At 45.5% G+C, this 27,952-nt stretch overlaps 1 protein-coding gene across 1 annotated transcript in view; it reads right to left on the minus strand.

Annotated features, from left to right (window-relative positions):
- Positions 1 to 27,952, minus strand: part of LOC106806462 — a 74,317-nt gene that overhangs the window by 13,871 nt on the left and 32,494 nt on the right. The window contains exons 2-9 of the mRNA XM_014808401.1: positions 19,705 to 19,870; positions 17,806 to 17,977; positions 3,651 to 3,782; positions 3,022 to 3,193; positions 1,760 to 2,027; positions 1,487 to 1,612; positions 756 to 889; positions 127 to 278 (exon numbers count right to left, since the gene is read on the minus strand). Coding sequence (XP_014663887.1) covers positions 127 to 278; positions 756 to 889; positions 1,487 to 1,612; positions 1,760 to 2,027; positions 3,022 to 3,193; positions 3,651 to 3,782; positions 17,806 to 17,977; positions 19,705 to 19,870 — 1,322 coding nt within the window. The remainder of the gene's footprint in view (positions 1 to 126; positions 279 to 755; positions 890 to 1,486; positions 1,613 to 1,759; positions 2,028 to 3,021; positions 3,194 to 3,650; positions 3,783 to 17,805; positions 17,978 to 19,704; positions 19,871 to 27,952) is intronic.

Genomic DNA, 27,952 nt, shown 5'->3' on the forward strand with positions numbered 1-27,952 from the left:
CTCTCTCTCTCTCTCTCTCTCTCTCTCTCTCTCTCTCTCTCTCTCTCTCTCTCTCTCTCTCTCTCTCTCTCTCTCTCTCTCTCGCTCGCTCTCCCTTCCCTTCCCTTCCTACGGAATTCAAATTACCATCGATGATCTCTAGCTTCATCTTCTGTAGGTCTCGCCGCATCTCGTCGAGTATCTCCTGCTTCACCCGATCCAAGTCCGGCGACATATCGTGACCGTTCACAGCAGGCGACATGGAAGCAAGCTCGTTGGAAGACGAGGAACCGAACCGTCTGCAAGTACGGCAATCATAACCGTATACGTTTATCTATTCGTCGATCTATGTATCGTGTGCTACTGCTATTTAGCTCGTAGAGACCTCGCATGATATCTACTTCACTGCGTAGATAATTAAATTGCCATGGCTGTCTGAAGTAATCATTGGAGATTTTATCCAGGTCTGATCTAAAATTACAATCTGCTTGAATTTTTCTGATCTGGCAACTAATATTTAAAATTACCTCTCTTGCAGTTAGTGGTGCCAATTATTATAAGGTAACTGTTACAGCCCACGTTACATTATGTGTTATGTTAGGTTAAATCCTTCACATGTTATTATTGATATACTAGATCATATGTGATCAGTACCACGTTAATTTAGAAATGACATTGGTAGATTGTGTGAGATGGGTGCTCCTGTATTTTATTTATGATCAACAGAGCCCACAGATCTGCGGCAAACGCTGCAGTCTCTGCTGCATATGAAGTACCTTCTTCCTAGTTTGGGTGACTCCCCTCCTCCATTAACTGACAGCTTCATGGAATTTGTGCTGCTGCTGTTGCTGTTGCTTTTCCGCCATGGAGGGCGCTCCGTGTCGTTGCTGGGTGGTGAGGATGCATCATCCTGTAAACACCAACAGTTCGAGTATATCCACGTATTATGTCGTTAAATTCACATCACTAACCTGCATTTTTGCGGATGATTATCTTAGTCTAACACCAACTCTTACAGTGAAGAAATAGCTACGAATATACGTCATGATTTTAAGTTATGTTACACTACAGTGCAATTTTGAGTATGTAGCACTGTGCAAACGTGTGCAAAAGTATACCAAGTACTCAGTTATTTGAATTTCCACTGTAATGTACACTAGCCAAAACCACGACATACATAAAAAGTTAAACCTCCACAATGAAAAAATGTGTGGAAACTACATAGAGACAAGGTGCTATTATGACGGTACAATGTAAGCCTAAAACAATTTTTCATAGCTGATGAATCATAGACAAAAGCAAAGGGATGCATATGTTGCAATTCAATGTTTTTATAGTATTAAACAATACTGTACATTTCATGGCTTAAATATAAGTTTAATACGAATCTAGGTACAAAGGTCATAAAATCTGGGAATCTGCGAACAAGTGAACAAAACCACATAGACATTGTTTGTTACAAAGTATCGAAAAACTTGTGCCAATCATGCAATCACATCTAACTCACGTTGTCGCCATTGTTTCCATTGACTTTCCCACGCATCTTTCTGCGTCGAAGTGTCATCTGCATCTCACTGATCAGCTCATCACCACCAGGGGGCCGCACAGATGGACTGCTGTTGCCATCTGACGTCTACAAACAATATTAATAGGTCAGCCAATAATAGGTATAAAATGTGTAAAATTGATATCCAACGTTATTAATAATTCATTTTTGAGAGCTCTATGCAGTGCATAGTGTGTCCCCATAAGCTTGTCTAATTACACGTATCCACCTTACCCTTGATGTCTTTCGAAGTTTTGCATTGGCTATAGCATTTGTCAGATTGCTTCCTCCTCCAGCTGTGGCAGGAGACCGTGACCCTGGTCCGGGAGGTGGTGGTGGGGCTGGGGGGCCCGGAGGCCCCGGGGGATGTGGTGCTGTAAGGCCGCCGGGAGGGGGCGGAGGTGCGGGCGGAGCGGGAGGTGTGGCAGGCATCTGTCGTAGCTGCGGGGAAGCGCCGCCGTTACTCGCTTGCGAGATGCGCCGGGGTTCCTGCACTTCAGATCTGAAGCGTGGAGAAAGAATAAATGTGCACTGTGCAAATAAATAGAGTTTTATTACCCATTCGTTTCGCGCAAAAACTGTCAAGTGTTAAAGCCAGCGTTGATTCAGAGGCCGATATAACTGGCGCCTAGGTATAGATACGATGTTTACTGCCCATATCTCAACAACAGCTCGTCTAAAAACGGCCCTCTAGTGGTGGCTGTTTACACTATAGCTTCACTATTTCAGCTTTTTGCTTGACATGTAATGCTTCCCCGTTGGCAGAGTGTTGGACAGAACAAACACCCACGTCACGCCACAAATACTGCACAGGGCTATAATAATCGTACAACTTCCCTCTTATCATGAGATATACAGCACCCATTTCGACGGTCCTTTGGGCGTGTTCTGCGACACCTCACTGTGTCTAACGAATCGTTTTAAGTTCTGCTGTAAGTCTCACGGTTTGAGTGAGTTTTCACACATACAGTAAACACCCGCATAAAAGAACCCGTGATTTTAAGAACCTCCAGGCTGAAATTGGACCAATAAAGCACCTATTATATAAGAACCTCTTCAGCCTGATAAATTAAACAGGTTATAAAAAAAATACCGAAAATTAGAACAAACTGGGGCAATCCAAGTATGTGTGCTACACCATTGGAAACCAACAACATGTAGTTCCAGATAATATTAATACCTCCTCACAGGAGGATTGGATTTTCCAGGGGGTATTTTGCCTCATTTTCCAGTAAATGTTGGGGCTTGATTTTGACGATACAGAGGATTGAGGGGGAGGATGGTGTGAATATTTTCTGAAACTATACAATAATGTATAGTACGATAATGTACACAATATCCCCCCCCCCAATTAAGAACCTCTTTAAGAACCTCTTCAGGTTGATTTCTCACTAAGTACCATATATATAAGAACCACTTCAGCCTGAAACAGAAAATCACGGGTTCTTTTATGCGGGTGTTTACTGTAGACTGAAACGCTTGTTCGTAGTTCTCACCTGTTTCTGTACGTGGCATCAGTGTCATCGACACCATTCTGTAGTGTGGGTTGGTGATAAATCTGTAGCTGCTGCTGCTGCTGCTGTTGCTGCTGTGGTGCTGGCGGTTGCTGCGGCTGTTGTTGTTGTTGTTGTTGTGGCAGACAGGACTGATACAGTGCTGGCTGCTGACCTGTGGTATACCCATGACAAATCACCCAGTTAGCTGCTGCAGTCACACGTTATTTCCACATGATACTGTCACTAATACCTCAGAATGTGCTCGATTTACTTGTGTAAGATCACCTCGGAAGTTATTAGTTCATTTTTAAAGATTGTTCTGGAAATTATTAATTAGAATCTTAATTAGAAGAAATTAAAGAATTTATTAGAATCATCCTTCAATTGCTTGCTGGCCTATCACGTGAATGTGACGTGCGGTCAGCTTTCTAGATACAGCTCATGGTCACCTAAAACAGTCACGGGCATGGTCACGGTCACCTAAAACAGTCACGGTCATGGCCACAATCACCTAAAACAGTCACGGTCATGGTCACGGTCACCTAAAACGGACACGGTCACGGTCTCGAAAACGGTCACGGTCACGGATAGCTAAAAGCAGCAGACGCTCCATCTCATTGCCGCCGTACCTGATTGAAGCTTCTGCCCAGACGCTCGCCCGATCGACTCATACAGGCTCTGTGGCGGGGTCTGACTCGTCGTCTGATACTGATTAGTCCCGTATTGGTTTTCCCGGTAGGGCTGGCCACTCTGTTGTGCAGCTGAAACGTAGAAAGCATTCGCTGTAAACAAGCTGGGGCAGCAGATGGCAGCAAATGGCAGTGCACAGTATCACACGTCGTTGCTGGCTCATTACACTTGCATGCACGAATGCATATAGAGGTCCTATGCTCGACAAGTGCCAACCCCAACTCTATAATCTCTCACGTTACATACGGCTGGATCTTAAATCAGTTAGATCTTTAACTAAATACCTATAATATTTGTGGTTAGCAGAATCATGGCAAAGAAAAGGTAATTCAGTGACTGTTGCATTCCATGGCAAGCTTATATTCTGGGCTGATGATTGAAAAGGAACACGCTTATATTTCTACCACATAGAAAACCGAGCTTAAATCTATCCTGCAATCATGCACGAGACGTCATTATACTCCTCATCAACTGGGAAACTTGTTATCTTCCAGCCTACCTATGACGAGAGACAAGTGTGTACTATGCGACTGCTTCTGACCCATCTGGCACAGACGTACTTCGCACACGTATCCAGGTTTCTGACGGAAGCTCATCGCTTTGCGCTAGTCTTATTGTCCAGCGATCGGTGGCACCTTGCCACACATATAACACAGAGGCACCGGCGCAACCGCCCCGAACCCGACGACGACGACGACGACGACGACGATTCCCGTGACGTAATCGAAGCTAGTCTAGATGTCAGGTCGACATCCCACAACAAATGCGCGAGAGTGCTCGGCGCGGACACGTAAAAAAGTGAGAGCCGGCGCCGTGACTCGACGAAGTGCGCGGGACGAGGCGTTCGTTTGTCTCCCGTGTCACCCGTGTGCGCGATACCCTTGGTAGCCCGTCGCAAAGCGCACCAAAAATATTCGCATCTACATCTGGTCTCGTCTGTCGGACGAATGCGTTGTGCTGTCAGCTAGCAGGTTGTTGGCCAGGGATCGGCCTGACCCAGAATTCGCCATAAGATTATGCATCCTGCGCTCTTGAGGGGTGGAAGAATCGGCAGTGAGAGTTGTGAGGGGGCCCGAGTTCAGGTTGAAGACACGAGATGAGACGCAGTAGGGATGCAGCTGAGGAGAACACGAGAAAAGGGTCAATGCCATCAAAAAAAATAATGATTGTCCACACACGAAAAAAATAGGCAAGGTGGTCGCTCACATCTCATTGCATCCTCACCCCTTGCCAAAGTCATCTGGCCCAGCGTAAGCAATTGCATGACACCTGAGCCGTGTGGGAGCCACTTCTGCTTGTTTAGACGTAAAAAAGGTTTTGACAAGAGTAAGCAGCAGTGACGGCGATTCTGCAACATGTGGCCGAGACAACCGAAGTGAGCCTTCGCAGAAGAAACCTTCCAGAAAACCTCTCAGCATTCCATCGGCGAAGGCGGCTGGTTCACGGGGCGCCAACGCACCATCCAGCCAAATCAGACCGGTCTGCCGCGCAGAAAATCAGCGGCGAGTATCTATTACTTGGCGGAGGTCCAAGGACCCGATGATCGGCCGGCAAAGATAAACACACTTGCCATCTAAATCTCACGCGCGTAAAAACCTTGCGCGATACAGACCTAGAAGACAGCAGCAGCGGCCAGTCCCCGGGGACGAAAAAACGGCCGCGGGCTGCAAGCCCCCCCCCCCACCACACGACACCTGCAAACAGCAGCAGAGCTAGACGACGTAAGAAGCTCCCGGCAGTGAACACATCACAAACAATCACAAAGTGGCGACGCAGCTGCACAGAGGGGGCGGCATGCGCCGGTGAAGACATCAGATACTAGTGTAGACAGACGGAGGGCACGGGTTGAGATATGCTGGGCACTGGTAAAAATAGCAGGCAACAGTACAGCAAATTGGGTGAAGGTAGTGGGCAGCGGTAAAAACAGAAGGCAATGTTTCAGACGGAGGGCACTGGTTGAGATCGTGGGCACTAGTGAAGATAGTAGGCAACAGTACAGCAAATCGGGTTAAGGTAGTGGGCAGCGGTAAATACAACAGGCAATGATGTATACGGAGGGTGCTGCATGGTCGAGATGATAGGAACTAGTGAAAACACAGACAACGGTGTAGATGGTGGACATTAGTGAAGACACTGAATAGCTTGGTGAAGAGATTGAACAGCAGTCAAGGCAGCAGGAAAATGTGTAGATTAGGCACTAGTAAAGATAGGGGTAAACCTGGTAAAGATAAAGGACAGGGGTAAAGACAGTGTAGAAGAGAATAGTTTAACAGAAGGCAGTAATGAAGACAGCAGCACCGGGTGAAGATTGCAGGCAGCAATGAACACAGAACACATGTTAAGACAGCAGAGAACAATAAAGACAGAAGACAAACTGGTACAGCAGATAGCAACGAGCACAGAAGGCACTGGTAAAGACAGCAGATAGCAATGGAGACAGAAGGCTCTGGTAAAGACAGCAGATAGCAATGGAGACAGAAGGCTCTGGTAAAGACAGCAGATAGCAATGGGAGAAGGCTCTGGTAAAAAGCAGATAGCAATGAGACAGAAGTCACTGGTAAAGACAGCAGATAGCAATGGAGACAGAAGGCACTAGTAAAAGCAGATGATAGCAATGACGACATTGGGACCTGGTAAAGACAGAAGGAGGCAATGAAGACAGTGAACGAGTAAAGCAAGACAGCAGGTAGCGATAAAGACAGTGGCATGGGTGAAGGCAGTCCTATACGCAATAAACCTGATGGCGCTAGCAGAACACATGCTTGCAAAACCACTTTAAAATAACATAAAAAGCTACTTTGCACACTGAGCCTTGTACTGAGGCACACATCCACAGAGCCACATCAATGCCTAGTGCATATACGATGTGTATGCTAGGAGAAATTGAGATGACTGCTGGGGGGTATACTTTGCACCACAAACATCTCTGGTTGATCGCATAGCGGCAGGAAAAATAAATAGAGATCCTCTCACATGAAACGAGATATAGCAGCAAGAAAGAGTGTTAGAGAGGAGAGAGGAGAAGGGAGAGAGATAGTGAGCAAAATGTGAATAACATTGGGGATTGGTATAAATGGGTTATGGGGAGGGGGAAGAGGGGAAGAGCCAGTGAAATAGAAAGAGAAGCAGAGAAAGAGAGAGAGAGAGAGAGAGTGAGAGGAAGAGAAGAAGGATGATGAAAGAGAGAGAGAGAGAGAGAGAGAGAGAGAGAGAGAGAGAGAGAGAGAGAGAGAGAGAGAGAGAGAGAGAGAAATAATGAACGAGGTAGATCATACAAAAAGGCTAAGGCAGCAAGAGAAGCAGCATTTTGGCCTCCCACCCTCCCGTTGTACTTGCCTGTGTGAGAGTGTCAAAGCAAGCAACACGCTTCAAGCAAGCATGCGAGTCTCCCAGCGAATCAATCGGGGCGGCTAGGTGGAAGGTTCAGTGCATACACCTGTTCTGTTGTCCGCACTGATGGAATGTTGGCGTAGGCATGGTTTGTATTTCAAGCCTTGGAGTATTGCGACAGTTGATCAACAACTGAATGAAACTAGACAAATCTGTCACCGTATTCACATATTCATGCGGTTTTTGGTACTACGAAGAATGCTGCCTCTATAACCCTGGCTATGAACAATCACAATCAGATGTATATATGTTATATACTGATGCAATGCTCTTAAATTAAATAATAATAAAGAGATTTTTCACAGGTGTTAAAAACATGAAGTCATAACTCAATTGAATTGAGACATAGCATTCAATTATTATTGAAATGTCGTTGAAAATCCTTTGTCAAAGTTTGCAATTACTTCTTACTTTAGTCACATTATGCATTTAATGGTTTTATAATAGCATAGTCAATGCCTTTCAATAATTATTATTAGCTTCTTTTGGTAGATTTAAAAATTAGATATCCTTATAATAGTGTGTACAAAAAGAGAATGTATTTCTTCGAACACTTTCAAAGCAATCATGCATATTTGTAAAAGATAGTTATATGGATTCTTATAATTTATATCAATCCTGTGCACTTTAAGAAGTGCAAAATATTGTGGGAATCCTATATTGACGAACTATGCACATTTTTCTTAGAGTCAAACAGAGCACCGAATTTGCTTCGTTTGTCACAGGTTAGTGTAAACATAGAGATTTTTAGCTCTAGAATAGGACAGGACCAAAAGGAGGCGTCCAACCGTAGATCCTGAATGAATAGAGTATAAACTACATTAAATATTGGACTATGCAAAAACGAGAGAAATGCGTTGTAGAAAATCCAGCGAAAAAAGCCAGTGGTGCACAGTGAGGGGAAATCAACCACCAAGGACACGCTGGTTGTCCATAGTAACTAATGGGTGGCGCGACGCAACAATGCCTGAGCTGGCAGGTTAGCGAGAATGGAAAAATTAAAGGTCGCCGGCTGCATGTCGCTCTGTTACGGTTTTGCGCGGCGACGTTATTACAGTAAGTGACGCTGCTAGGCGCACGATCTTACACGTCAGACACCTACCAACATCCCACGAAGTGACTTTTTGTCGACTTCTTTGTTCCACGAAGCATCAACGAAGCTGCGTTCACTATCGATTTTTGTCACAAAATCGTACCGAAGTGCATTCAATCTTCCCGTTGACCCAGAGTGATTCCAACTTAATCGGCTGAGAATTCGATTGTGTGTGGAGTCGAGTCGGAGTCACGTCGCCGAGTTGGAGAACATTGACCGTGCTTTTATTTTGCAGACTCGGACGATTTGCTGACAAAATACGATAGTGTAAGAACGCAGCATAATTATATAATTATGGAACGACCGCGTACTCTGCCTGGCTCAGCGTGACGTGGACCGGATGGCACAGATTATATCATAACTGTCAGGCATGATTTAATTACGAACACCTGCACGAATGCCAGGCTATGTGATATTTATAGGCACTTGCCCAGCGATCTGAATCAAGCAGCGAGCATGTGCGCGCGTGCATGTCGTGCTATTATAAATGCATCACGTCTGCAGAGTACAATCCACTAGAGCCTTTTAGCCGCCATTTTAGTTTATGTAGCGTACACATATGATATAATATAGGTAAAGCAAACAGCAAAAACAATGAGGACAGTTGATTGACAACCGAAAAAAACGGGGGAGAGGTGTAATGTCATAGCCAGATACACCAGCATTTTATCACTGATAATTAAATTAAGTGAATAAGCACTTTGCATGAACAAATTAACCGCCACCATTACTTCTAAGATGCGAAGCAAGCAACGTAGAATGTATAAAGAGGACACGAAACGAGTCATAACGTGCAAGGCGCCAGCACATTGCTGACGATGAATCCTCACTCATGGTCCCTGCTCAAAAGCTTTCTGCGCGACGGACGCCTAAACGTTGTGGATTGGATTGGGGTGATGGTCAGACATGCCTTGGACACGACCTGCGGATGTGCGCTCGGCGCCCACTTTTACCCACGTCATCGTAGATCGATCACCGACGCCCGCCGCTCTCCTGCCTAGCAGTAAAGCTATGGACAGGTCAAACTGATGCTCCGCTTGGCTGAAGCAGGAGTAGTGCTAAACAGTAATGAATCTATAGTCCGTCAAGCATACATGATAGAAACGAGTAAGTCAACACAGATGAATATGCTATACTCGCTCGCTGGCAAGCAAGTAACATGGCATACGATGTAAACGAGAGGCAACAACAGATGAATTATGCTTACTCTGCTCGCTGCAAGCAAGTAACATGCAGTAGATGCTAAACGAGAAGTTCAACACACAGATGAATGTGTTATACTCTGCCGCGCTGCAAGCAAGTAAATTCAGTAGATGTAACACGAAAAGTCAAAAACAGATGCAATGTGTCTATATCTCTGGAACAGGTAACAGGGTGTTAAATAAAATGTTTAATATGTACAGGTATTAGAGGATTGCTATGTTCTGGCTCGATCAAACAGGTAACAGGTGTGACGAATGCCAATACAGTGGTGCTACACTCTGCTGCTGGAAATAATCAGGCCTACAGGTAACAGGTATAGAATGGAAAGCCATATACAGATGCTATACTTGCGCTCTTGGGAACATGTAACAGGGTGTAAACAAAGTCATGATAGGTAATACGAGTTGACAATGACATCAATTGTAAATGCAAGGCAAGCACGTGAGAGTGAAAGACAGGAGTGACCAATGTCCCGGCGCACACTGTATATAAAAATATTGCAATTGATTGCGAACTGGTATACCACAAACAACAAGCTACAACAGATCGGATAACTTATGGTAAGTAAACACGCTGAAATGGCATGTTCATGTTTATCTAAGCTTTAAAAGTACGCACGAGATAGGGAAGCATGATGACTAAGCTAGGCTAAGGTAGGGATATGAAAATGCTACCACTGAAATCAAATCATGTCAAATCTGAACGATGAGTCACAGTTTTCATTAGGGGCGAAAAAATGCTTTAAATTCATTATAACCATTCATCCGGACAGTTAATGCCTGTGTTGAACAAATCAGCACCTGTCACGTGAGTCAGGTTATTTACGCCTGACTGGCATGGCTATTCATTGTTCATTATTAGAGGTTTTTTACGGCGGAGCGTTCGGTTTGGCTTGTAAACTACATTTACATTCATCCGGGCTGCGCAGAATAAATTGTATATTCATCTAGACCTGGCAATAGGTACGTAGTATAGACATGTTACCTGCACAGACGGACACAATCATTGTACCCTCACACAGGCCCACACAAGTATTCATCATTACGTGAGTGGAACATACTCTCACTGCTCACATGGACGCTGACGGGAACCCATCAAGTATCACGGCAAATTAGCTTGCATTAGTTTTACTAACGAGTGCTTTTTCTGCCATTGGAATAAAGGTGTAACCTTTATAGATTCTTTTCTGCTTAGTGCATTTCAGACATGATTAAGGCCCAATTTTACTCACGGCTGCGGATGCCATGACAGCGCATGTGCCGGAGATAAAAGAAATCAAGGTGTTTTATGCACAAATTACTACCGAGATTTATTTCATCTACATGAAATTTTTTTCTAGAAAAATTAATATTGCTCCAACCTGGCTAATTCTTTTTAGGTATATAATAACTCCGCTAGATAGGATTACTGGTCCAGAAGTACATTTTAAATGATAGAACTATGGAATCTCTGATTCAGATCTAAATTTAGAAACTCTAATTAATATACATCTGCTATTACGGAAAGATTAGTCTCTATCCTGACCATACAGGCGAGAATTTATTATCTCGATATTGTCTCGCTATCCCTTCACTAATTCACCCTATCTTCCTCGTAACAGTTCAAGTCGATCGCCAACCATGCTTCACTTTTGTGTGGCCTCCTCTCCCGTGTTACCTTTTCTCATAAATTCACGGGGCCTAGATCAATCGCCGCATGAGTAATTGCCGCATGCCTTTGGACGCTGCATGTACAGGTAACGACAATGCCGTATAGCTGTCGCCTGAAACTAGGCAGGCGCATATTGTATTTTTAATGAGCGCGCCTATTCAATGATGCATCAAAGGCGAGGCTACCATGCAACACACTCGCGTAAGGACACAGCGCACGCACACGCAATCCACTGACACCGCGGAGAGATGCTCTTATTAAATGCCTGCGATTAATCTGGCGGAGAAACCCGTTTACGAAATATTTGGTGCCACCAAGTTGACGTTGCGCGCGCTGGCTCAAGTTGATAATTTATTGAACTACTATATAGGTGTTTAATACAGCTATCGATAGAGGTCAGAAATGTGATGGAACGCGATGCGAAATGGACGTACCGCTGTACGAAATTTTATCGGTCGAAAATCAGGACGTGTTTGAGGTTGGGTAATGATGCAACAAAAAGGGCTGTTCCAGTGCCTGACACAGCATCCCCAGTGTTTACGCCCTGGTATTGTGGCAGAATATGTGTTAACCTGTCAGTGAAATGTGCTATTTCGTGTCGCACTTTAATTGGAGGACATAATTACTCTAACTACTGGGACATAGATACTGGCTTACGCACATTACAGGCAGTAGCCGACTTGCGCTACCTCGCTTCTAAGCGCGCGCGTGTTCAATGCATGCCAAAAAAGATGTACCCGTCTAGAAATATTTCCTTCTTATAACCATATTTCTAAAAAAATAAGCACTTTAAGAGACACTTTAGGTCTGCAGCATCGGCGACGGGGCATCACAAGTGGGGAAAACGTATAGCACCAACTCGCAGCAGCGCACAGACGGACGCATGCACCGCAAGGCTATCACGCCGCGCGACAACATTTATCGAAGAATGCCGGCTTGCTTGTCCTTCACACAGTATAGTTATCTCGCAAGTTAGTTTTACTCTCTTATCGACAACCGATGAGGAAACAAAGCTAATATACCGACACGTTTTATACTGCATTCATTGCGAGTAGTGGTCGTAGTGTAATACATTGCCAATTTTCGTCCGCTAATGGAGCTTATTGCCAGTGTAAGACGCTTTGTGGCCTAAACCTGTTTGTACGTGACAGATTATTTTACAAATCTTAAACAGCGTTCAGCAGACATGCAGTTCAGTACTGCATCGGTATCGCACAGGTTAATTAGAGAGCTTCGTCGCGCTAGGTAGATCACAGTCTCGGCTAAGAGACATCCTGTGAGATTTCCTCCAGCTATATGCAGACTACGTGGTGAAGACAACAGGTGAACAGCGATATCCCTACTTCATGCTTTGAACTCAAAGGAACTGTCGCTATATATCATTTGTGTGGCCACCCGTTTAACCATGTTGAAAGTTGATTAACCCAACGTGAGAATAAACTTAAGCCTGTCATTGACTTAGTGTGTTGATCTGATCGCGTAAGCGTAGAGCAACTAGGGTCGATGATGGATTCTTTCCACAGAAAGACTTCCCCGGGCGATCGATGGGAGACATGAAATTACAGATGCGGACATACAGCGATCCGACGTGCACTCGCCGATGTGCCGAGAGTTCTCATGAAAACTTTAGCCAAAGCTACGTTCTTTTGACATCAGCCACTACAGTCTAGCATTTGCTATGGTGGATGGTTCCCGGGAGTGTGCATTTGCTGCTCAACATGCTGCCTGCTCAGACGAGCAGGGGCTGGTTTGGAGAAGGGCAAGCGCGTGCTATTCGGGGTTCTATAGATCTCCTAATGCACGCGCTAACACGGTCGACTTCTCACAACCAGACGTGTGTCAATAAGGCAGCAGGGAACATACATGGTACAAGGTCACGCACGCACGCCGCGACCAACGCGACTGCACGCACCGCACGCACCGACACACTCACACACACAACACACACACACACACAACACTCACACACACACCACACAGACACGCGCGCGCCGCGGCGCGCACATACACATACACAGCACGTAGCTCAAACCACATGCACGCACGCAGCTCAGCACAGCGAGCCGTCGGCGCTGCCACGTAACTTCTCATCTCATCTCAAACCCCGGCTTACCTGCTCATGCCTTGCCATCTTACCACGTGCAAGTATAGCGCTAGAGGAATTTTTTCTTGTAAAGCGTGTGTGCATGTTCGGGCACACATTTCCCTCACGAAACTCCGTGATTTCCCTGGCAGACCGTGAGAGAGAAGGCAACGCGAGGAGCAGCAAGTCGGGGAAGCGGATTCTCCATGCCGGAGCACGCGAAAACGCAGACGGAACATGATTAAAGAATAACAACAGTTGTTGTGTTCTCAAACAAGTTTTTCACGGAGTGTTTCGACTCGCGTCGCTCGTGCTGTATGAACGCGCAGACAGTTTGTCTCCGAGGGAGAAAGGCAAAAGCTCGCTGCACTGGCGATTCTCTCCGGATCGCGGACCGCTATCCGCAGAGTCACCGGTGTACGTATCGCGACACAGGAATACCTTCCCGCTTCTGAACGCTATCCTCGCTGCTTTACTTCCCGTCCGTTCGCTATTCTTCTATGAGGCTTCACTCTCTGCCTTTGAAACGGGGTCGAGAACATCTGTTAATCTCCGATTTTTGCTTCTTTTAACTGTTTCCCTTGTTGCCCTAATCGTATACTGATATATTTACACAAACGTCTGCAATGAAGGCAATCCGTTCGCATTTTATATTCCGTCTCTTTCCGTTTTTTACACTTATAGACAAGCTGATGCGTTCTCTCCATGCATCACTGAATATTACAGTGCCGAAACTTTCACGGCGTATGATCTGGCTCAGTCAGAGATACTGTGAAGGTGTGAGTACACTGTTAAAACATTCATGCATGCTATACTACGAGTTCATGCCACTAATTTTCAATAATGCATGCGAGCGAACAGCAGTGTGCATCTTCGAAGGAAAACAAACGGCATATCCGCGATGATGTTAAACGTTTCTCCCACTGCGGGATCAAGCGTACAGTATTTTAACCCAACCCGACGTTACAATAATTTAATAGTTATCAGGCGTGAATAATAATAGATCTATTGATTATTCACTCCTGATACATCTATGACGGACGTTATCCAACCAGCAAAGAATATAGGGATACATGATGCACACCACTCTGAAATAAAGGTGCAATCAAGAATGCAATCGTGCAAGCATACAATCTGAATGTCCGCGCTGGGTGTGGGTGAGAGTTATTTTTCGTGGTAACGCAGGCTCGTGAGTTGTCACCACAATCGTCCGTTTTCTGCACAAATTTCGTCGCGGCAATTATGTGAATTTTTTGCAAAACCTCACACCAAAATTGTCGCGCTACCTGCCAAATTGTCGCGGCGACAATTTGTGCAGGGAGCTGCCACCACACAATTGTCGCCAGCCATCGAAGCACATTATACATCCTTTCAAGTCGCCTGAGTGACATAATTTGGGGTTAAATGATCATTCTTGACATGCGCATAATATAACACGAACACATAGTGGTTGTGTAAGTATATGCACTTATAGTAGATTTTCTTCGTAATATACAAAGAATAATCATAATGGAAGTAATGCAGGAGACCGCCTCATAAGCAGAGCTTGACTGGGATGAACGCTTCAACAATAAGTGTTAATCCATCATTATTTCAAAATTTTCTTTAAAAAAGACTTGTGACAGACATAGTAACACCTCTTTTGAGAGCATTATTATCATGGCATCCTAATTAGTATTATTCTTATTATATTGATTGTTATTGTTATTACTGTTAGCCTACTATAATTGATTTCAATTTTATAGTAAAATGACTGGTTACATAACATGACTAAGTTAACGAACACTTTAGAAACAAGCAAGGGGTGGGGCGGGTGGGGGCGGGGAGGGGCTTGTCGTTGAATGTTCCTTTCCTCTGCCCGCGACGCACACGCAGACACACAACGCGCACGCGGTCGCGTGCACACGCACGACGGCCACACGCCCACACACACACACACACACACACCACACGCACTACACACACACACACACACACACAACACCACACACCCACCAACACCACAACCCCCGTCCACCACACACAACGCCACACAACGCCACCCACACACACACAACCAACACCACACTCGACACACATACACACACTACACCACGCACAACGCAACACACACATCAACACATAGAACAACCACACACCAGCACACGACACCACACACAGCAACACACACAACACCACACTACACACACACACACACGACACAACACACACCACACAACGCACACGCACACAAATAAAGGAGAAAAGTTTTTCATGATGTAAATAAGCCTTGATACAGCTATTCAACCTCTACATTATGACATCCAAATCGAACCGGTTCTTAAGGTAAAAGGCCGAGCCGAGGACTCAAGAAGAGTTAGTGTCAGACGCCGAGGCCGGCCCTGAGTCCCCCAACGCTGATTATTATCATCATCAATCATCATCATTCATACATCATTATCATCATCAATCATCATCATATCCATCATCATCCATATTTACACTTGTAACCCGTCATTATCTTCTGTAGGCTTGAAGACAGCAACTGACACAATTTGTGCAAGCTGCGCGACAATTTGTGTGCAGTTAGGTTCATTTTGCTGCTACAAATTGTCGCCAAGTGAGATTAAAAAATTGGAAAGCGGCAAGAGAGCAGCAAAGTTGTTACGCCGATGACAATTTAGTGGGCCAGTGCAAGCGACAATTGTGTGTGAGGTTTTGCAAAATTTTGCACAAATTGTCGCCAACGACAATTTGTGCAGGGACGACAATTTGTGGTGCAAGTGCAACACTCGTGTATTATCTGACCATTATAAAGACTAACAAACTATACCATCGGAAGTTAATGAAAACACTTTTTTTTTACTCCTGATATCATCTTGATATTTCGGTTGCGTACCTTTACCACCCACCTTCCCCCGTAACCAACAGTTACCACGCCTGTTGCTCCCTCCTACTACGCAACGGGAGTAGTACAGAGAGGCAGAGAGGTCTAATCGATAAAATGTTAAACGAATAAATTGCGCACCAACACTCTCGCTGGGAAAGTAATTAGCAATTTAACGCGCGCTGCATGCACGAATCCAACGACCCTGAAAACTGCTGCTGCCGCTGCTGCTCAAATCTGTGGTCAGAAGCGAAAGAGAAAACAGGCGCCAAAAGCAGACGAGCGCGTGGGGCGCTGACGTGTACGCCCGTACGCGCGCGAGCGAACGTGTGGCGTGCGTGTGTGCGCATGTATTCGTTTGTGCGCGAGTTTTGTGTTGGTGCGTTATTGTAACTCTCGATTGCGCAACGTAAAGACGGGTATCAGCATCACGTGCCCATCATGCGCGTACACACTAGTAGCGAAGTGTAATAAATCGAAGCCAGTTGCACAGCGAGCAGTCCCCCCCCACACACACACACAGACACAGACACAGACACGCACGCACGCACGCACGCACGCACGCACACACACACACACACACACACACATAGTAGAGATACAGCTGCATGGGAGCGTTGCATAACACCCGTATATCAGCATCTGCTGACTCGTTTATACCATCGGCTCGGCTAATAACGAGTTAATACGCGGCGGCAGCAGTTAGGTGCTCACCAATCAGCCGACTCTGCCGTAACTCGTAACATTTTAATAGAGCCGATTCCCCCATTAACGCTCGGCCATATTTATTTCATAGCTCGTCGGCCAATCACAGATTGGGCGTGTGCGCTGCGCGAACGCGGGTGAACAGCCGTCGGCAGATCCGGCCGACGTTCCCTGCGTGTCGTTACAGTTCGCATGCGGGAATGTATAGTTACGATGACACCGAATGCAACCGAGCTAGTATATATACGCATACATATATCGCCGAGTATTTACGGCACCCGTATAAATCAAACGTATTTTATTACAGTGCGTCACGACCATTGTTGCCAGTTGAAATTGGATACCGTTGAAATTGCATTCTGCGTAGATGGGCAAGAGAGCGCTGTCTCTCTCCAGATCTCTGACTGTCTTGTCCATCTCTCTACTTCATGCCTCCTTCTCTGTCCGTCCGTCTGTACGTCTATCTACCTCCCATCCCTGCTCCTTTCAACCCTCGCTCGCTCTCCCTATCCCTCTCTGTTATTTCCTATATCCTTGGCGAGCTGGCTTCGATCACGAATCCCATTTGGCGAAATCCACACAGTCACTGTTTGCGCTCTGGCGCACGCTAGCTGCCCCACCACACGCATCAAAGCTAACCTCCTTTTCTTCGTCTCTCGTGAATGCTGGAGCTGCGTGTCCTCCGTGTTAGCAGCGGCGGGGAGGTTGAGCGAGAACACCTCCTACAGGGATTCAAGCGGTGTGAACTAATCAGCCGCTATATACGGCCGCGGATCAGTCGGATTTTTTTCTTGCAATTAATTTGGCCACGCTGGGACCGCTAAACGATGTCGTTGCCATGGCGATATAACACCAACTTGGTAAAATGGACGGTTTACGAAAAAAGAGTAATTGTCCGTGTGGGCCGCCACCCATACGTACGACATCAATAAATTGGTAATTGTGTCTACGTGCGCGCGTGCCACTGTGTGTGTGTGTGTGTGTGTGTGTGTGTGTGTGTGTGTGTGTGTGTGTAAGAGAGAGAGAGAGAAATAATGAACGAGGTAGATCATACAAAAGGCTAAGGCAGCAAGAGAAGCAAGCATTTTGGCTTCACTGTTGTACCTTGCTGGTTGAGAGTGTCAAGGGCAAGCAACATCGCATTGCAGAAGATCTCAGCATCATCGCGGCTGGTGAAGTTCAGTCCATACACCTGTCTGTTGTCACGCCACTGATGGAATGTTGGCGTGGCCTGGTTGTACTTCAAGCCTTGCAGTATTGCACAGTTGATCACAACCTGAATGAAACAGGCAAATCTGGTCACCGTATTCAAATGTCTCAGGTTTGGTACTAGAAGATGGCTGCCTCTATACCTGGCTATGACAATCAAACAATCAGTGTATATATTATATACTGATACAATCTCTTAAATTAAATAATAATAAACGAGATTTTTCAACAGTGTTAAACACGAAGTCATACATCAATTGAAATTGAGCATGCATTCATTAATTATTGGAAAATGTCTTTGTCAAGTTTGCAATTACTATTACTTTAGTCATTTGCATTTAATGGTTTATAATAGCATAGTCAATGCTATTCAATAATTATTAATTAGCTCTCTTTGTAGATAACAAATTAGATATCCTTATAATAGTGTGCTACACAATAGAGAATTATTCTCGACACTTTCAAAGCAATCAATGCAATATTTGTAAAAGATAGTTAAGTGGATTTTATTATATTATATCATCCTGTGCACTTTAAAGAAGTGCAAAAATATGTGGAATCTATATTGACGAACTATGCACATTTTTCTTTAGTCAAACAAGCACCGAATTTGCTTCGTTGTCACGGTTAGTAAAATAGAGATTTTTTGCTTTAGATATAGGGACAGGACACAAGGCTCCACCGTAGAGTCTGAATCGAATAGAGTATAAACTACATTAAATATTGACGACTATGCAAACCAAACGAAGAAATGCGTTGTAGAAATCCAGCGAAAAAACCAGTTGGTGCACAGTGAGGGGAAATCACCACCAAGGACACGCTGGTTGTCCATGTAACTAATGGGTGGGCGACGCACAATGCTGCCCGGCAGGTTAGCGAGATGGAAAATTAAAGGTGCGCGGCTGCAATGTCGCTCGTTACGGTTTGCGCGGCGACGTTATTACAGGTAAGTGACGCTGCTGGCGCACATCTACAGTCAGACACTCACATCCAACGAAGTGACTTTTTGTCGACTTTTTGTCCAACGAAGCATCCAACGAAGCTGCGTTTACACTATCGATTTTTGTCAGCAAATCGTACCCGAAGTGCATTCCAACTTGCCCCCGACTTGACCCAAGTGCATTCCAACTAATCGGCTGAAATTCGATTGTGTTGGAGTCGGAGTCGGAGTCAAGTCGCCGAGTTGGAGAAATAGAACGTGTTCTATTTTGCAGGACTCGGACGATTTGCTGACAAAAATCGATAGTGTAAACGCAGCATAATTTATAATTATGAACCGACCGCGTACTCTGGCCTGTCAGCGTGCGTGGACGGTGGCACAGTATATCATAACTGTCAGCATGATTAATTACAGAACACCTGCGAATGCAGCAGGCTATGTGAATTTATAGGCACTTGCAGCGATTTGAATCAAGCAGCAGCAGTGCGCGCTGCATCGGTGCTATTATAAATGCATCACGTCTGCAGAGTACAAGCACTAGAGCACTTTTAGCCCCATTTAGTTTAATGTAGGCGTAACATATGATATAATATAGGTCAACAAACAAGCAAAAACAATGAGGACAGTTGATAGAGCAACCGAAAAGGGAGAGGTGTAATGTGCATAGCCAATGATCACACACAGCGATATTTTATCACATGATAAATTAAATTAAGTGAATAAGCACTTTTGCAATGAACAAATTAACCGCCACGATTACTTCTAAGATCGAACAAGAACGTAGAATGTCATCAAGAGGACACGAAAACGAGCAAAACGTGCAAGCGCAGCACATGCTGACGATGCATCCTCACCTCATGGTCCTGCAGCTTTCTGCCGACGACCCTAAACGTGTGATTGGATGGGTGATGGTAGACATGCACCTTGGACAGACCCTGCGATGTGCCGCTCGGCGCCCACTTCTTACCCACGTCATCGTAGATCATCACCGACGCCCGCGCCGATGCTATACTCTGCTCGCTGCAAGCAAGTAACATGCAGTAGATGTAAACGAGAGTCAACAACAGATGAATATGCTATACTCTGCTCGCTGCAAGCAAGTAACATGCAGTAGATGTAAACGAGAGTCAACAACAGATGAATGTGTTATACTCTGCCCGCTGCAAGCAAGTAATATTCAGTAGATGTAAAGGAAAAGTCAAAAACAGATCAATGTGTTATACTCTGGAAACAGGTAACAGGTGTAAATAAAAGTTACATATGTACAGGTAATTAGAGATGCTATGTTCTGCTCGATCGAAACAGGTAACAGGTGTGAACGAATGCCATATACAGTGGTGCTACACTCTGCTGGCTGGAAACAGCCTACAGGTAACAGGTATAAATGAAAGCCATATACAGATGCTATACTGCGCTTCTTGGAAACAGGTAACAGGTGTAAACCAAAGTCATATAGGTAAATACAGGTGACAATGACATCATTGTAAAGTGCAAGGCAAGCACGTGGAAGTGAAAGACATATGACCAATTCCCGCGCACCTGTATATAAGAAAATATTGCAATGATTGCGAACTGGTATACCAACAACAAGCTAACAGATCGGATAACTTATGGTAAACACGGAAATGCATGTACTGTTTATCTAAGTTTAAAATACGCACACAATAAAACGAAGATATAGCTAGCTAAGCTAGGGATATGAAAATGCTACCACGAAATCAAATCATGTCAAATCGAACGTGAGTCACAGTTTTCCATAGGAGGCCAAAAAATGCTTCTAAATTCATTATAACCATTCATCCGGGCAAGTTATTGCCTGTTGAACAAATCACACCTGTACACGTGAGTCAGGTATTTACCTGACCTGCATCCGTATTCATGTTCATTATAGAGGTTATACGGCGGAGCGTTTCCGGTGCTTTGTAAACTACATTTACATTCATCCGGGGCTGCGCAGAATAAATTTATATTCATCTACACCGTGCAAAGGCTACGTATGTATACATCGTTACCTGCACAGACGGACACATCATTACCCTCACACAGGCTACACACAAGTATTCATCATTACGTGTACGTAACATACTCTCACTGTCACAGACCTGACGCGAACCCATCAAGTATCACGCAAATTAGCTTACATAGTTTTACTAACCGAGTGCTTTTCTGCCATTGTGAATAATAGTGTAACCTTTATAGATTTTTTCCTGCTAGTATTTCGACATGATTAGCCCAATTTTCACTCACGGCTGCGGATGCCATGACAGCCGCTGTGCCGAGATAAAAGAAATCAAGGTGTTTTATGCCACAAAATTACTACGAGACTTATTTTCATCTACATGAACGTAGAAAAATAACTATTGCTCCCAACCTGGCTAGATTCTTTTTAGGTATATAATAACTCCGTAGATAGATTACTGTACCAGAAGTACATAAATGATAGAACTATGAATCTCTGATTCAGATCTAATTAGAACCTCTAATTAATATACATCTGCTATTACGGAAAGATCTAGTCTCTATCCTGACCATCAGACGAGAATTATTATCTCGATATTGTCTCGCTATTCCCTCACCTAATTCCACCCTATCTCCCTCCGTAACACGTTCACTCGATCGCAACCACTCTTCACTTTGTGTGCGCCTCCCTCCCCGTGTTACCTTTCTCATAATCACCCGGGCCTAATCAATCGCCGCATGAGTAATGCCGCCTGCCTTGGACGCTGCATGTACAGGTAACGACAATGCCGTATAGCTGTCGCCTGAGAACAGGCAGGCGCAGTATGTAATTTTTATGAGCGCCCTATCAATGAGTCATCAAAGCGAGGCTACCATGCACACACTCGCGCTACAGCACACGCACGCAACACAGCAAGTCACTGACCCGCGGAGAGATCTCTTATTAAATGCCGGCGATTAATCTGGCGGAGAAACCCGTTTACGAAATATTGCGTGCACCAAGTTGACGTTGCGCGCTGCCTCAAGTTGATATTGTATTGAATATTACTATATAGGTGTTTAATACACTATCGATAGGAGGTCAGAAATGGTGATGGAACGCGATGGGATGGAGTACCGGTACGAAATTTTATCGAGTCGAAAATCAGGACGTGTTCGAGGTTGGGTAATGATGCAACAAAAGACTGCTGTTCAACTGCTACACAACTCCCCAGTGTTTATCGCCCTGGTATGGGCAAATATTTACCTTCAGTGAAATGTGGATATTTCGTGTCGCACTTTAATGGAGGACATAATACTTAATACTGGAGGACATATACTGCTTACTCACATTACACGAGTAGCCACTCTGCGCTACCTCGCCTTCTAAGCGCGCGTGTTCAACTGCCAAACAAAGATGTACGTCTAGAAATATTATCCTCTTATGAAGCCATATTTCTAAAAAAATAAGCACTTTAAAAGACACTTAGGTCTGCACATCGCGCACGCACACAAAAACGTATACACAACTCGCACGCACGCACAGACGCATGCACGCAAGCTATCACGCGCGCACAACATTTATCGAGAATGCGTGCTTGCTTGTCCTTCACACAGTATAGTATCTCGCAATTATTTTACTCTCTTATCGTACAACCGATGAGGAAACAAAGTAAAATTACCCGACACGTTTTAATGCATTCATTCGAGTGGTGTCGTAGTGTAATACATTGCCAATTTTCGTCCTCTAATGACTTACTTGCCAGTGTTAAACTTGTGCCTAAAACTGTTTTACGTGACAAGATATTTTAACAAATCTTAGCACGCGTTCACAACATGCAGTTCACTACTGCCATCGGTACGCACAGTTAAATTAAGAGACTCGTCGCTAGTAGATCAGCAGTCTCGGCTAAAGACATCCTTGTGAGATTTCCTCCAGCTATATGAGACTAGGTGACAGACAACAGGTGGAACAGCATAACCTACTTCATGCTGAACTCAAAGGAAACTGTCGCTATATATCAATTTGTGTGCCACCCTTTAACCATGTTGAACGTTGATTAACCCACGTGAGAAATAAACTTAAGCCTGTCCATTGACCTTAGTGTGTTGATCTGATCGGTAAGCGTAGAGCCAACGAGAGGTCATGATGATTCTTTCCAACAGAAAGACTTCCCCCGGGGCGAATCGATGGGAAGAATGAAATAAGATGGGACATACACGATCCACGTGCACTCGCCGATGTGCGAGAGTTCTCATGAAAACTTTACCAAAGTACGTTCTTTGACATCAGCACTAGCAGTCTAGCACTGCCTATGGTGGATGGTTCCCCGGGGTGTGCATTGCTGTAACATGCTGCTGCTTCAGACGAGCAGGGGAGGGGGCTGGTTGGAGAAGGCAAGCTGCGGCTCTATTCGGGGTTGCTATAAGTCTCCTAATGCCAGCGCTAACACCTCGACTTCTCAACAACCAGACCGTGTGTCAATAAGCAGCAGGGAACATACATGGTTACACGCACGCACGCACGCCGCGACCAACGCGACTGCACGCACCGCACGCACCGACACACTCACACACACAACACACACACACACACAACACTCACACACACACCACACAGACACGCGCGCGCCGCGGCGCGCACATACACATACACAGCACGTAGCTCATACCACATGCACGCACGCAGCTCAGCACAGCGAGCCGTCGCGCTTGCCACGTAACTTCTCATCTCATCTGCAACCCCCTTACCATGCTCATTGCCTTGCCATCTACACGTGCAGTTAGGCCGCTAGAGGAATTTTTTCTTTAAAGCGTGTGTGCATGTTCGGCACACATTTCCCTGCACGAAACTGCCGTATTTCCCTGCCAGACCGTGAGGAGAAGGCAAGCGCGAGGAGCAGCAGTCGGGGAACGGATTCGTCCATGCCGGAGCACGCGAAACCAGACGGAACATGATTAAAGAATACAACAGTTTGTTGTGTTCTCAAACAGTTTTTCACGCGTCGTGTTCGCACTCGCTCGCTCGTGGCTGTATGAACGCGCAGACATTTGTCTCCGAGGGAGAAAGGCAAAACGCTGCGCTGGCACTGCGCGATTCTCCTCCGGATCGCGGACCGCTATCCCGCAGAGTCACGCGGTGTACGTATGCCGACACAGGAATACCCTTCGCCGCTTCTGACAGCTATCCTGCCTGCTTTACTTCCCGTCCGTTCGCTATTCTTCTACTGAGGCTTCACTTCTCTGCCTCTTAGTTTTGTGTTGTTGACACGAACATCTGTTAATTCGATTTTTGTCTTCTTTTAGCACTTGTTTCGCCTTGTTGCCTAAATCGTATACTGATATATTTACACAAACGTCTGCAATGACAGGCAATCCGTTCGCATTTATATCCGTCTCTTTCCGTTTTTTACACTTAAGACAAGCTGATGCGTTCTCTTCCATGCATCACTGAATATTACAGTGCGAAACTTCACGGCGTATGATCTGGCTCAGTCAGAGATACTGTGAAGGTGTGAGTACACTGTTAAAACATTCATGCATGCTATACTACGAGTTCATGCCACTAATTTTCAATAATGCATGCGAGCGAACAGCAGTGTGCATCTTCGAAGGAAAACAAACGGCATATCCGCGATGATGTTAAACGTTTCTCCCACTGCGGGATCAAGCGTACAGTATTTTAACCCAACCCGACGTTACAATAATTTAATAGTTATCAGGCGTGAATAATAATAGATCTATTGATTATTCACTCCTGATACATCTATGACGGACGTTATCCAACCAGCAAAGAATATAGGGATACATGATGCACACCACTCTGAAATAAAGGTGCAATCAAGAATGCAATCGTGCAAGCATACAATCTGAATGTCCGCGCTGGGTGTGGGTGAGAGTTATTTTTCGTGGTAACGCAGGCTCGTGAGTTGTCACCACAATCGTCCGTTTTCTGCACAAATTTCGTCGCGGCAATTATGTGAATTTTTTGCAAAACCTCACACCAAAATTGTCGCGCTACCTGCCAAATTGTCGCGGCGACAATTTGTGCAGGGAGCTGCCACCACACAATTGTCGCCAGCCATCGAAGCACATTATACATCCTTTCAAGTCGCCTGAGTGACATAATTTGGGGTTAAATGATCATTCTTGACATGCGCATAATATAACACGAACACATAGTGGTTGTGTAAGTATATGCACTTATAGTAGATTTTCTTCGTAATATACAAAGAATAATCATAATGGAAGTAATGCAGGAGACCGCCTCATAAGCAGAGCTTGACTGGGATGAACGCTTCAACAATAAGTGTTAATCCATCATTATTTCAAAATTTTCTTTAAAAAAGACTTGTGACAGACATAGTAACACCTCTTTTGAGAGCATTATTATCATGGCATCCTAATTAGTATTATTCTTATTATATTGATTGTTATTGTTATTACTGTTAGCCTACTATAATTGATTTCAATTTTATAGTAAAATGACTGGTTACATAACATGACTAAGTTAACGAACACTTTAGAAACAAGCAAGGGGTGGGGCGGGTGGGGGCGGGGAGGGGCTTGTCGTTGAATGTTCCTTTCCTCTGCCCGCGACGCACACGCAGACACACAACGCGCACGCGGTCGCGTGCACACGCACGACGGCCACACGCCCACACACACACACACACACACACCACACGCACTACACACACACACACACACACACAACACCACACACCCACCAACACCACAACCCCCGTCCACCACACACAACGCCACACAACGCCACCCACACACACACAACCAACACCACACTCGACACACATACACACACTACACCACGCACAACGCAACACACACATCAACACATAGAACAACCACACACCAGCACACGACACCACACACAGCAACACACACAACACCACACTACACACACACACACACGACACAACACACACCACACAACGCACACGCACACAAATAAAGGAGAAAAGTTTTTCATGATGTAAATAAGCCTTGGATAGGCAGCTATCTCAACTTCTACATTATGACGATCCAAATCGACCGGTTCCTTAGGTAAAAGGCCGAGCGAGGACTCACGAAGAGTTTAGTGTCAGACGCCGAGGCCGGCCCTGAGTCCCCAACGACTGATTATTATCATCATCAATCATCATCATATCATTATCATCATACATCATCAATCATCATCATATCCATCATCATCCATATTATCTCTTTGTACCCGTCATTATCTTCTGTAGGTTGAAGACAGCAACTGACAGACAATTTGGCAAGCGGGACAATTTGTGTGCAGTTAGTTTCATTTTGCCTGCTACAAATTGTCGCTCAGTGAGATAAAAATTGGAAGGCGGCAAGAGAGCAGCAAATTGTCGCGATGACAATTTAGTGGGCAGTGCGAAGCGACAATTGTGTGGTGTAGGTTTGCATAAATTTTGCAGCAATTGTCGGCCACGACAATTTTGTGGCAGGACGTACAGAATTTGATGTGCATAGTGGCAACACTCGTGTATTATCTGACCAATTATAAAGACAACAAACTATACCATCGAAGTTAATGACAACCTTTTTTTTTACTGCTCGCTAGATATCATCTGATATTTCGGCTTGCGTACGCTTATACCACCCACTTCGCCCCGTAACCAACAGTTACCACCCACGCCGTTGCTGCCGCTCCCTACTACGCAACGGGAGTAGTACAGAGAAGGCAGAGAGGTCCTAATCGATAAAATGTTAAGACGTAATAAATTGCGCACGCACACTCTCGCTGGGAATGTAATATAGCATTTAACAGCGCGCTCATGCACGAATCCAACGACCCTGAAAAACTGCTGGCTGCCGGCTGGCTGCTCAAAATCTGTGGTCAGAAGCGAAAAGAGAAAGAGGCGCCAAAAGCAGAGCGAGCGCGTGGGGACGCTGACACGTGTACGCCCGTACCGCGCAGAGCAGAAACGGTGGCGTGCGTGGTGCGCATGTATTCGTTTGTGCGCGAGTTTTGTGTTGGTGCGTTATTGTAACTCTTCGATTGCGGCTAACGTAATGACGGCATCAGCATCACGTCGCCTCATCATGCGCGTACATCACTAGTAGTGAAGTGTAAATAAATCGAAGCCAGTGCACAGCGCCGAAGCGAAAAAAGTTCCCCCACCACCACGCACTCACACAACACACGACACGCGCCGCCCCCCCGAGACGCACGCACGCCACGCAGCACGCACCGTACACGCACGCACGCCGCTAACGCGACCGCACGCAGCGCACAACCACACACGACGACACACACACACATCACCACGACACCACACACACACCACACACCACACAGCCACACACGACACACACACACACACAGAACACACACATAGTAGAGATACAGCTGCATGGAGCGTTGTCATAACACCCGTATATCAGCATCTGCTGACTTCGTTTATAGCCATGCGGCTCGGACTAATAACGAGTTAATACGCGCGGCAGCAGTTAGGTGCTCACCAATCAGCCGACTCTGCCGTAACTCGTAACATTTTAAATAGAGCCGAATTCCCCCATTAACGCTCGCGAATATTTATTCTCATAGCTCGTCGGCCAATCACAGTTGGGCGTGTGCGCTGCGCGAACGCGGGTGAAACAGCCGTCGCAGATAACGGCCGACGTTCCCTGCGTGTCGTTACAGTTCGCAATGCGGGAATGTAATAGTTACGATGAACCCGAATGCAACGAGCTAGTATATTACGCATACATATATCGCCGAGTATTTACGGCACCGTATAAATCAAATGTATTTTATTACAGTGCGTCACGGCCATTTTGCCAGTTGAAATTGGACACCGTTGAATTGCATTCTGCGTAGATGGGCAAGAGAGGCGCTGTCTCTCTCCAGATCTCTGACTGTCTTGTCCATCTCTTCTACTTCATGCTCCTTCTCTGTCCGTCCGTCTGTACGTCTATCTACCTCCCATCCCTGCTCCTTTCAACCTCGCTCGCTCTCCCTATCCCTCTCTGTTATTTCCTATATCCTTGGCGAGCTGGCTTCGATCACGAATCCCATTTGGCGAAATCCAGTCACTGTTTTGCGCTCTGGCGCACGCTAGCTGCCCCACCACACGCATCAAAGCTAACCTCCTTTTCTTCGTCTCTCGTGAATGCTGGAGGGCGTGTTCT

This window comes from Priapulus caudatus, unplaced genomic scaffold (assembly GCF_000485595.1).
Source record: "Priapulus caudatus unplaced genomic scaffold, Priapulus_caudatus-5.0.1 Scaffold162, whole genome shotgun sequence".
Lineage (NCBI taxonomy): Eukaryota > Metazoa > Priapulida > Priapulimorpha > Priapulimorphida > Priapulidae > Priapulus > Priapulus caudatus.